Here is an 11920-nt window from a genome sequence, read left to right on the forward strand (position 1 = left end):
TGTTATTGCACTAAATTATGTAGTAAAATCTTTATTTTTACATGAATGGCTGCACACAAAAAAAGACCAATATAGAACGCTCAGGTTAAGTTTACATCTTTATTTCAATATTTTCAGAATTTTACATTGACATTTTCACAAAAAAGCATACAGAATCTCATTATCTACTAAAATAATACATATGATACAGGATGCTACTAGACATAAATATTTACAAAGCTGAAATATGTAAGGAGGCTGAATATCACACAGGAGGACATACATTCTTCTACAGGAGAAACATCATCTTGTAACAATTACTTCACCTGTAAAAAAGAGAAATAAAGACACAAATATAAATACTGTTATTCTAGTGTCTGAATTATAAGTAACATAGTAATATCTAAGTAACCTGAATCACCAGCTTTTATTATTTTATAATATATGTATGTTTCAGTATTTCTCAACCAGGGTTCCAAGGAACTAATGTGCAAACTATGGTACAACCCTAGTGGATCTTCAGCAGATTTTAGTTCTTCTTTAGTTGTGTCTTTACACAAAATGCAGTTGCACATGTTCTATACGATATGGAAAGGTTTTTTTGGGCCTGATTTATGAGAGCGCCCAAAGACTGGAGAAGATAGACTATAATGGAAGGACCTGGATGATTCAACAAACTCCAAAAAGATCTGGTTCAGGATTTAAATCAAATGCCAAATAATAGAAAATTATTTTAAGATATCAAGTTTTGCTTGATCACCCAGGATCACCTGTGATAATCTACCCTCCCCAGTCTTGGAGAGCTTTAATAAATTGGGCCCTCTGTCTACTAAATGCTTTCAAGACATTACTGTAAAAACTGGGTGCAGAATTGGATTTTACTTTTACACAAGGATCATTATTTGGATGTTTAACATGGAAAACAAGGATGACATCGATGCCTCTTACTGTTTTATTTAGGAACTTCTAACATTCCTATTTATTTAATTAAAACTATTCATTTTAGTTTGCTTTAAATAAAACAGTCTAAAGACTGTAAAAAAACTGAACCCAAGATTCCTTTTCCCTTCTCTTTCCTGTGTTTATACAGTGTTTGTCCAGTATTAAAATACATTGTTACATTTTGTTAGCATGCCCTCACACCAATCAATCATATCCTTAATTTCAATGGATCGCACCTTAAACAGAGTGACAGTTGCACTATAGAACAGACTCAGTAGGAAGAGCACTATAAAAGTGGAAGCCGTGGTCCAGAGATTATCAATATCATCATCTTCCTCTAAATAGACCATACGGGCTGCTGTAATGTGGCAAAAATAAATAACATTAGTGAAATTAAATACCAAGCAGACTTTATATATCGCAGTTGTGAGCTAATAAAAAGGTATTACAGTATATGCAGACATATACTTATACATATACATACACATACATTAATATAATCATGTTGGAGACAAATTGTCCCAAATGACAAATAGAATTTTTAAAGTATCTAGTAACCTTCTTTTTCATAGTTTAAAATAGAGGAGTGGGAAGCGTAAGAACCACTGTCATTAGGTAACTGTTATTTCCCTAATAGTAATAAAAAGAGGTTCTAAATTTTCCGCTAAATTCCTGCAGTTTTTGTCCTGGTTGTATTTCCCACTACTTCCTGTCCCCTCTATTTAAAACAATTTCTATTTTTGTTTAATAAAAGTAGAGACATTTTGCTTTGGTTTCATATATGGAAATACACTTATCTATTAACAAGTTCTGATCACATAAACTTATGATACTGCCAAGCACAATGCAGAGGACAGACACAATGCACATAGGGGGTTAGAGAACAATCCATAAATAATATTATTCACAGAAACTATGGGAAAACTATGTATGGGTTTATGCTTTGGGTTGCACCGCCAAACAGGATTTTATTGCTAGACCTAAGTGTTTGGCTATATATGTGAATTTAATTCCCTGGTAAATTATACCATTTAAAGATTCACTTAATCTAGACATTGATCACATGCCTTTTTTACAATTGGAAAGTGCATAGGATTATGGAAAATCCTAAAATCTGCCAGCAAATGTACAATGTAACATCTCCACTTTACATTTTACATTGTACCCAATATATATTGGTTTGACTATTTCATCAATAGGAAAATCTTATGTGGTCAATTCTATTTGGATTTAGTAAACTCCCATGTTCTGATGTCTACAACAAACATGATATAACATTCAAAGATGTCAAAGTATCGGTCATTTTAATATCTTATATTCATTTTGTTTATACTTCTTAATAGTATGTCTGTCTATTTTAAATGTATTCCAAAAGTATTGATAACTAATAATTTTGATAATATATATATATATATATATATATATATATGCTTTTTTATAATAACCTGACAAATTAGGTTTTCACAGATTCTTTGCAAAGCACCAAGTATGTGCATAATGGAAAAACTAAGCTAAGTTTATTTATTAGTATCAGAACTCTGGTTCAGTGTAGTAGATGTCCTTTAACCTTGGATGGAAACATCACATCAAACTGCTTTTCTTGTAATTCAAATTATATACAATGCATTAGCTGGGCTTAGTTTATGGATAGTAAGCAATGTGTTTTATATATTGCTTCTGTGCAGAAATGTAATTTCTAAACATTAACATATTATTTACCTGTCTGCTATTTTGTCCTAAGTGACCGTTATTACTTCACTGTATAATAATGTATACATTCTTATCAAATAAAATGCATATATCTATATAGATGTGTACTATGTATGAGTTTGCCATTTCAATTTGTTTCTTCCAATTCTGTAACAAATTTGATCTGTATGTAAGGGCTATGTTTTTAAAAATTGGGTCATTTAAAAATAAAGTGCACTCATAAAACCTCCTAAACAGAAGAGGTCACAAGATGGTTCACTGTTAAGGGTTTTTTATACTTGTGTGCAATAATTTATTATTGAACAACTTAATTAAGTTGTTCTAAGCATTTTGCTAGTATCAGGGTTTAGGACATGTCATGTGCTATGCACAGTGGACACATAATTTTAAAAATTTAAACCATAGTAAGGCTTCAATAATATTGTTCAGATTTGTTTTGCCTAGGCAAAGTGTTTACTAGTTTTACTAGTGTGTTTTTTTTTCTTTAACTTTTAAAAGTATATATTGATCACTGTTATTTTGATAGTCTGTAGATATATATTTTACTTTAACATATCTGTAGACTTGTAGAAATAACTATAGACTTTAATTTTTATAGTTGAAAATATGCATTTTGCACTGCCTTCTAAACATTGTTTTTTTTTGTTTAGATTCATGGGTTGGTGAGAAAGAAGGACACACATAGAGCATTAAGCTGAAAATAAACAAGGACACACACATAGTGTTAAGTCTATTCCTAATGGGTCTAATAATAAGCATTTGGAGTTTTAATTATCTCCATATTTATTTTAATGATGTAGATACACTATTAGTTTGTACACTGAAGAGCCCAATATATATCTTAAATACTAAAGTCTGGAACTCCAAATAATAATAAACATCATGCTGATGCTTCCAATATCAGTAAATTAAAGTCCTATTTTTTATCAATTGTTTAAAGGCATTTGTATGTAAAACTATTTCCTGTTAATTATTTCTAGATAAAATATGAAGATTAAGTAAATATAAATTCTCAACTTTGGTCCAAAGTGGCTATTTAAAGTGTGTTCCAGACTTCTGAATAGTTGCAAAAATGTATTAGTGTTCAATGTGTATTCATATATTGACGCACCAGAGTTTTCTGAATCTTAGGCTACAGAGAACACCCCTGTTGGTTTGGATTCTTAATTATTTATTTGCTTTAAGGTAATAATAATCTCTCCTTTGACCGTGTAATGAAATGCAGACAAAATGAGTTTAAGAACATGGTAGTATACCATAGCAAACAATTCTGGTGTTTTTATTGCACTTTATAATTGTTTGCCCCATGTTGCTACAAGTGTTGACCATGGAGATTAAGGACAGCCCATTATTTTACACATCTGGATTCTTTGACAGCTAAGGAAATCATTTTAGTAACCCCTGTTAGTTCTTAGCTTCCCGCTGAACCATACAAGAACAAGACAGTTACACACATACATACATAAAAACAAGAATTTTATAAATTCATTTTTTTATTTCTACTTTTCAGTATGCAGAAAGGGTTCATTGAAGTTAATGTACATAAAGCAGACCAACAAACATTAAGATGACACTTCCACTTCCTCTCCCAAATTTTACACATTTTACAGGAAAGGCAATGTTATCTGGTCATTGTTTAAAAGACTGTTAACAGGTATCAGACATATGGAGGGTCACATTCACATTACTTGGTTTACCAGAATTTTTGTCAATGGTCCTTTGAGTGGTATGAAGCGATAGTGATTCATGGCCAACTATACAGGTGTATGCTTTTCCATTGTTCCAATCTTCAACACTTGGAAGGGTTAAAGTGCTATAGAGAAAGAAGCTTTTCTTGCTGGAAGAAGTGATCTCCTCTTCGGGCTGAGTGTTTTTAAAAGTAGTCAGCTCTGTGTTGTCACTACTAATCCATTTGACAAATAAGTCATTTGGGAAGTAACCTTTAACCAGGCATGTCAGGGTGAGTGATTCTTTTTTAGCTACTTCTTCTGGATGTGGTGCAAATAAATAGACTGATGGTGTTCGTGTTTCTAGTCCTGGAAAAGAAAGCAGGTTGAAAAATGTATGCAAAACTTGTAAACATCAACTCAAATGGAATTATTGGTGAATTAAATTAATAATAATGATGAATATTTAGGCTGAAACATAGTTCACCTATGGAATAGAGGTAGAATCAATAATTGGGACAGAGTGGAAGAAAATAAGGTAATCCTTGTGTAAAATTATCTCACCCATGTCATGGCCATCCCTCTGTAGGAGGGAGGATAGATGAATTGGGAGTTTAAATGTTACTTTACTGAGGCACCAATGTGTGTTGTATTTGAACTGTAGACTTAGCTTATTGTGCCCAATTAAAACCTTATACTTATTAGTATATAAATATATATTTAAGAGTTGTGCACACATGAGTAAGTTATACATACAAGTTTAAAAAAATGTATGAATAACTAAACCGTGTAGTTGGTTTACTTTTTTATCCTAAGTTTGTAACTGCATTTGTCTATTTAAACTGAAAAAACATACAGACATTTATTCATCAATCAGTATGAACCCAAAGAAGGTGTTGAGATCATGGGAATCATAAAAATTAGGAATGGCTTCTTTATACAAATAATCGCCAAACATGCCACATTTGTAATCTCTGCTACATGTTTTTTTTTATTTATTTTAAATGCATTAAATCTTTACTGGGCAAGTTCAGAGAGATTAAATTATAGCTGCAAAGAAGAATACATTTTTTACATATTCATACAAAAGTACTGTAAATTAATTTTAAAGTGAAGAAAGCACTCATCTGTAATGCAAATAGTGCTAATATGTAGGTTTTAATGTTGTGTTTTTTTTTATCTTTTTAAAAAAAAATACATTAAATACATACCATTTGGTTTACTTAGTGATTTAACTTCGATACGGGGAAGTTCAGGATGGCTGACTCTGCACTCAAATTTCTTTGTTTTCCAGTCTTCAGGACAAACCATAGCAATGGCCTTGGCAGTGTATCTCCGCATAGAAGAGTCATATACTGGGTCTTCAATCTCAGTGGGAAGTGCATCAGTACCTGAGTACCAGGTGACCTCTAGTCCATCTTTGCTTTCCATGTTTGAAATAATGCAAGTGAGAGGGGCATTATTCTGGAGAAAAATTTGTTCAAATGATGGAGGCCTAACATTCACCTGGATTACACCAGCCGGGGGATGGGAATCTAAACAAAAGAACATTAGGATTAGAAGACATTTTTATGTGACTAATTGCTTGTATTTGGAATTTTTACATTAACAGAGTTTAGCAGCACAAATAAAACCATAAGGAAATTCTTGGCAAATATTAAAACTTGCCATGTAGTAAATTCAAATATATTACCCCTAAGCCCAATTTCTACTTTACCCTATATTTAGGATATATTACAGCCTAACAAGTCATAGAGACTCTGTGTGACAGTTTGCAGGTAACAACCTCAGGATAAATATTGTCCTGGTATATTGATGGGTAACATTCCGGACCACTAACACAAATCTGCAGAACAGGACAGGTTTCTATGAATGTAAAAATAGGAAAGCAGCGAGAAGAAGGTGCCCTTTGTTAACACCTTGTCAGTAAAAAATGTCTGTTTGATACCAGGAACTAACAATTGCCCCACTAGTTACAACTGCAATTATTATGTATGGTCAGTGGTAAAGATGTGTACACAAGCCAACATAAAATTATATCATAATTAACCATTTGGATTTGATGATTTAACATTTTACTGAATCGGATCTAATGTAAAACAACTTACCACATAAAATTGATTTGCTCACATTCTTCATTTCATTGAAGTCAGAGGCAGGATGCTTCACTATACATGAGTATACAGTATCAGTATCCCATTTTTTCTGGGATACAGTGATATATGAAGTTTGTGTAAAACCTCCATTTCCATCAGAAACTACTTCTTCTGTTACTTCTTTTACATCAACAATATTTTCAAAATTCTCCATCCATTCCATTTTAATTGGTACAGGGTTAAATCCATGTGCAATGCATACAATTGAACCATTACCATTTTCTATTATATCTTGATTGAGGGGGGCATGAAGAGTTACTATTGGTTTCTTTGGCACTGTAACTTCAAAAAAAAAAAAAAAGAATATGTGCAAGTTCAGTATAGCTGTTATACCTCATCAAATGAGAACAATCAGCAGTGTAATTTACAATGGTTACTAAATTAACAATACTGATCATAGTACAAGAGACACTGTTCTACTTTAAACTTTGACAGTGTGAATAACATGTTTTAAGGTGAGATATACAAAAGTGTACCCTTGTTAGCCCTGTAATTTTTGTCTATTTCGTGTATTTCATAATAATGACATTATCTATATATATTTGATATCATTTGCTTACTTAATTTATTGAATTTTTATGCACCAGATTCTCAAACAAAAATTGCTGTTAATAATAAATTGTGATATAAGCTATTCAAGAAAGTTGAAAGCTGTAAACTTCTAAGGCCATAGATAACTGGCATCACTTTTAGCACAGAGCTGACTAAAATTTAGACTGTACAGAGCTTAACAAAATAAATACAAATTTGGCCTAGTAGGATGCCTTTGTAAGGATATGGATTTGATAAATACTACCTGAAGGGTTTGATCAGTAACTGAGGCATGGTATATAATACAGGTACTAGTACTAGTAAATGAACTAGGTACAAGTACAAACTGCTGGCTGCAGAAAGCATACTTGAAGATTGCCAGTATGAATTGGTATGTTACTGTAATGTAGAGAAAATAAAGGATTCTTACCCCTTTTTAACTGAACCACTGCAGACACGGTTCCCTGTGGATGTTTTGCAGAGCAGTAATAAGGATCACCATTGTTCCAGCTATTAGATTGCACATCAGCTTGGGTGCTTCCTACATATGTGCCTCCAGATTGCAACACAGAATTGTAATTACTCATGTCAACGGAAATGCTGTTGTTGCTTTTATCTTTCCAGCTGTATTCAACAGAGTTTGGAATGAAGCCCGTGGCCAGGCAGCCAATGGCGGTTTTTTCATTTCCCTGTGACGTGCCGCAAGAAATAAGTGCAAAGAGAGATGGTGGCGACGCTGTAGCTGAGAATAGAAGCAAACGGTGGAAGGAATGAGTACAGTAAAGAGTTCAGAGTTGAGTACAAGTTAAAAGGAGTAATTTGAAGATGTTTTAGTTTTGATTCCAAATGAAATTAGCAATACTTGATGTATGGTTGGAGTTAGTGGTAAAAAGGGGAGCTAAAAGTTAAGATCAAAGTTTGAATTGGGATGAGAATTCTGCAATAATTAGTTCATTCAAATAATATTAAACGATAATGAATATTATGTATACATAAACAAATATTATATGTTGAAGAAGTGTTGCAATTTAAGATCTTAAACACTGCACCAGTTGAAATGATGGAACCCCCTAAATGCATGTGATTGGCTAATTGTGGCATGTAGTAAATTAAAAATAATTTTTTTTCTACAGATTTAAAATGACATTACTCCAGTATATTTCGTAAGTATCAACATACATACATACTATTTACAAAGAATATCTACAGACTGTCACTTAAGTATGAGCAATGAACACACAATAAATTGATATTCTGCCCTTATTGTTTAAATGCTCATACAAATCTGAATAAAACACATTTTTCTAATATTTGCACCACAGTTAAACATATAACTTCCAGAACATAAAGAGCACGTCTGCTTCAGTGTAGAAAATGGAATAGTTATGGAATAGTTCTCAATAAAAAGTGCTGTTTAGATTTTCTAATGAATGAGAAATTACATTCTTCAGTCTTTAAATATTTACATTTGTACTGTATATGTATATATATATATATATATATATATATGTATGTGTGTATATTATAGTCATTAGTTTAGTCACTGGTTGTTTGGAAAAAAATATCTGCTTGCACATTCGAAAATTATCTGTTGTCATAAATCAGATATACGAACCAGAAATACATATACCCAGAAGTAACACAGTCTACTATTGGATACCAACTCTCACATTTCAGAATGTTGCACTACACATATAACCACTTACATACACTTAACTGCATACCTGATTGTAACAGTAGCATGTGAATTTTTAAAGAAACAGAGGTTTTTGTGACAGTATAATAGTAATGTGTATGCTTTGAAAATGTAGTAGTATGTATATTTAAGAAATACAATACAATTGATATATTTTATTCTAGTATGCATTTTGATGCATTTATAACATTCTGTGTGAAAGATCAATGGTAAATATAATTTTGTACTTTCTTCAGAAAAATAGTTATGAATTATATTCAGCGTTTCAGCACTATGCTACTGAACAGCTCTCTGATAATATTTCATAAAAACTACAAGCTCTTCCTGTTCTTTAAATTATTTATTGCAGTAGTAGTGGTTGGCATCATGAATATTGTATCATACTTTAAATCTCTGTAAAGCAACACAGGGAAACTTAAACACAGAATCTAATGTAGTATTTGAAACCATAATATGGGTGGAGAACAGGCACATTAACTACACAATTTAACAGATTCTAACAGGTTAAGAAAGTAATAGGTGTTTGTTATAAACTCATCAACTTAAATACAAAAGACAGCACAGATCTTAAGCTATGCAATACTTATGCTACAATTAAGGGGTTGTGTTGGTTGGCATTTTTTTTTCATCAGAACTGCTTCTCTCCCCTATGTAAATAAAAAGCAACTTTAACCAGATCCTATCAGATTAAGTTAACTGCTCCTGTCAATGAATTCTAAACGATCTTAGAAATGTCTAAAATAAATGTAAAACAAGCTGCATTGCCCATCAACACTAACTGCATCTTGCAGGCATCTCTTTTTAGTGTGTACAGAATATGCTGTGGCTGTTGCATGCTCTATATGCTGGTCTTCATTTATATGTGTTTCCAATGGCATTTCAACAGCATTTTAACCACAGTACCTTGCTGTTTAACTTACTATGCTTAATTTCTTTAACCTCCCCCAGCCCTACCTTCGGTATTTATTTATTTTGCCATATACCTTGTAGTGTATTACATGCTGTTATGTGACTTGACATTCATTATTTCCTAGGATGAGCTGCAGTGGATCAGCAATGCTATCCACTTGCTTTTAGGATCCTAAAGTATAAGCTTAATAGTAACTGCTAAATATGGGGATTAAAGTACCTTCTACAGCTAACCTGTGTAGAATTTATTCTTCCTGCTGCTAGTCTCATTTACACTATACTATACATTCTATACCTAACAGTGCTATGCTGATTTACCTGTACAGTATACAATGCAAGCTATACAATTTGTTTTATTGTACAGTACCTGGTCTATAATATCTGCTCTGCTCTCCTAACCTCTTACCCTACCCCTCATACCTTACTAACACTGTCCTTTATTTGTCTTACCCACAGCTATACTTTAAACCCCACTACACAGTACACAATCCACCTTAGTTCTATGCTTCCTTGCCTCTTACAATATACTCAAGCTGCTTATGCATGGTATATAAGCAGTTTTCTGTAGTATACCTGCTATGCTGCAAATATGTGAAAAGCTGAACCTTACCTGTTTTTCCTTCTACTGTACACAATATAAAGTCAAGACTTTACAGTCTCAATACCATCATTACCATCTACAGCTTCAGTGGGCATGCTATGAATTTCCCTATACAGTGTAAGCTATACTTTTCAAGCTGTGCTGGATGTTACCTGCATTTTTTTGCCTTATAAAGCACATGCAATGCCATTATATGCATTGTATGTTGTATTTTATTTCATCTGCAGTATTGTACTCTACATACTTTATAGTAACATCTACATGATCTAAAGTATATATCACCTACTTTGCCATTACCTGTATAGTACATGCTACACACATCATTTATGCTGTACAGTAAATGCCACGTTGTCCGATATACCGCATATTTCATACTAATCAGTTTTCAGCTTTGTAACTATTTCAACTTTTGCTGTATAGAGCTATGCTCACTGGATAGTACATTATAAATTATGCAGCACCCAATTATGCAGTACAGTACATAATATAATGCATTACTGTATATGCATCCATGTCTAGCCTGCCCTGTAATGACCACACTCCCTACTATTGTACATATCATCTGTTTACCAGCACAGAACATGTGGGATATAACTCCCTGGCTGTACCCCTCAATATATGATGTTCTATACATTATTGTTCATATTACATTATTTGCACTAGCTTGTAGTGCATAAAGAGTTATGTATATAATTACATGTATGATATAGCACATGCTATGCTGTCTGCTGTGCTGTGTAGTTGCCACTATGCCTTTTACTGTGCTGGATGCTACTTGCATGTATACAAAAAACTGCTATGTCAAAAAATGTATGGTACATTACATACTAAAGCATTTAAATGTGCATTGGCTTGTGGTATTAGTATCTGCACCATCTTCTGCTGTAGAAAGCATGTGCCATGCTATTAGCTGTGCAATACCACACCAAATATTTAGGTTGTACTGTACCATATAGATTTTGCTGTGGTCTGTTATGTGCAGGATTTGTGCTAACCTTTCCTGTATGCAGGACCTTCTGTATCATACCATGCCTATACAGGGCATGATGTAGTGTATAGCGTGTACATACAGTACTTACACCAGCTCCTGCTATATACAGCATTTGCAATACCAGCTGAATTACAGTGCTATATATGCATTGGTGTCTGCTTGGTTCTGCATTAACCATGATCACTACCATTGTAACTAATACGTGCTTAGCTATTACCTGGTGTAGCACATGTTGGACATTATTCTTTAGCTTTACAACTGATCATGGTATATGAATTTGTACATGGTATGGTACATGCTATGCTGCCTGCTTTGCTGTAGCTGCTATGCCATCTGCTGTGATATATACTACATTTTATCATGTTTTAATGTTTACAAAACATGCTATGCCTATTACTGATAGAGCACATGCTATAGCATTCAGATTTGTTGTCACCTGTGGTTTAGGTACCTGCACTACTTTTTACTATATACAACACCTGCTATGCCAGTACCACTTACATACATACATACATACACAAAGTAAAAAAAACATTCAGGTTGTGCTGTACTATACTATACTTAACTGTAGAATGTACTGTACATTGAATGCTGTATACTATACAGAACCTGTGCTAGCTTCGGCTGTATACAGCACTGGCTATACATTATCTGTATTTCATTATAGAATATACCAATAGCTGTATAGTACATTGTACACAATACATTTTACCTAAGCTGATTCAGCGGTGCTGTATC

At 33.1% G+C, this 11920-nt stretch overlaps 4 gene segments (V, D, J or C); all 4 read right to left on the minus strand.

The window, feature by feature from the left end:
• The window catches only part of LOC140333456 (Ig gamma-2C chain C region-like), a 186021-nt gene that overhangs the window by 169177 nt on the left and 4924 nt on the right, over positions 1–11920 (minus strand).
• LOC140333454 (Ig gamma-2C chain C region-like) overlaps positions 1–11920 on the minus strand; it is a 134894-nt gene that overhangs the window by 117456 nt on the left and 5518 nt on the right.
• Positions 1–11920, minus strand: part of LOC140333451 (Ig heavy chain C region, membrane-bound form-like) — a 63539-nt gene that overhangs the window by 30355 nt on the left and 21264 nt on the right.
• The window catches only part of LOC140333452 (immunoglobulin heavy constant mu-like), a gene marked incomplete in the record, with an annotated part of 720383 nt that continues 708543 nt past the window's right edge, over positions 81–11920 (minus strand). Inside the window, 6 exon segments of the C gene segment in view lie at positions 81–305; positions 1158–1279; positions 4329–4667; positions 5510–5833; positions 6407–6736; positions 7416–7727. Of these exon segments, the coding sequence occupies positions 297–305; positions 1158–1279; positions 4329–4667; positions 5510–5833; positions 6407–6736; positions 7416–7727 (1436 nt within the window).

Source organism: Pyxicephalus adspersus, chromosome 6 (genome assembly GCF_032062135.1).
Source record: "Pyxicephalus adspersus chromosome 6, UCB_Pads_2.0, whole genome shotgun sequence".
In the NCBI taxonomy this organism is placed as follows: domain Eukaryota; kingdom Metazoa; phylum Chordata; class Amphibia; order Anura; family Pyxicephalidae; genus Pyxicephalus; species Pyxicephalus adspersus.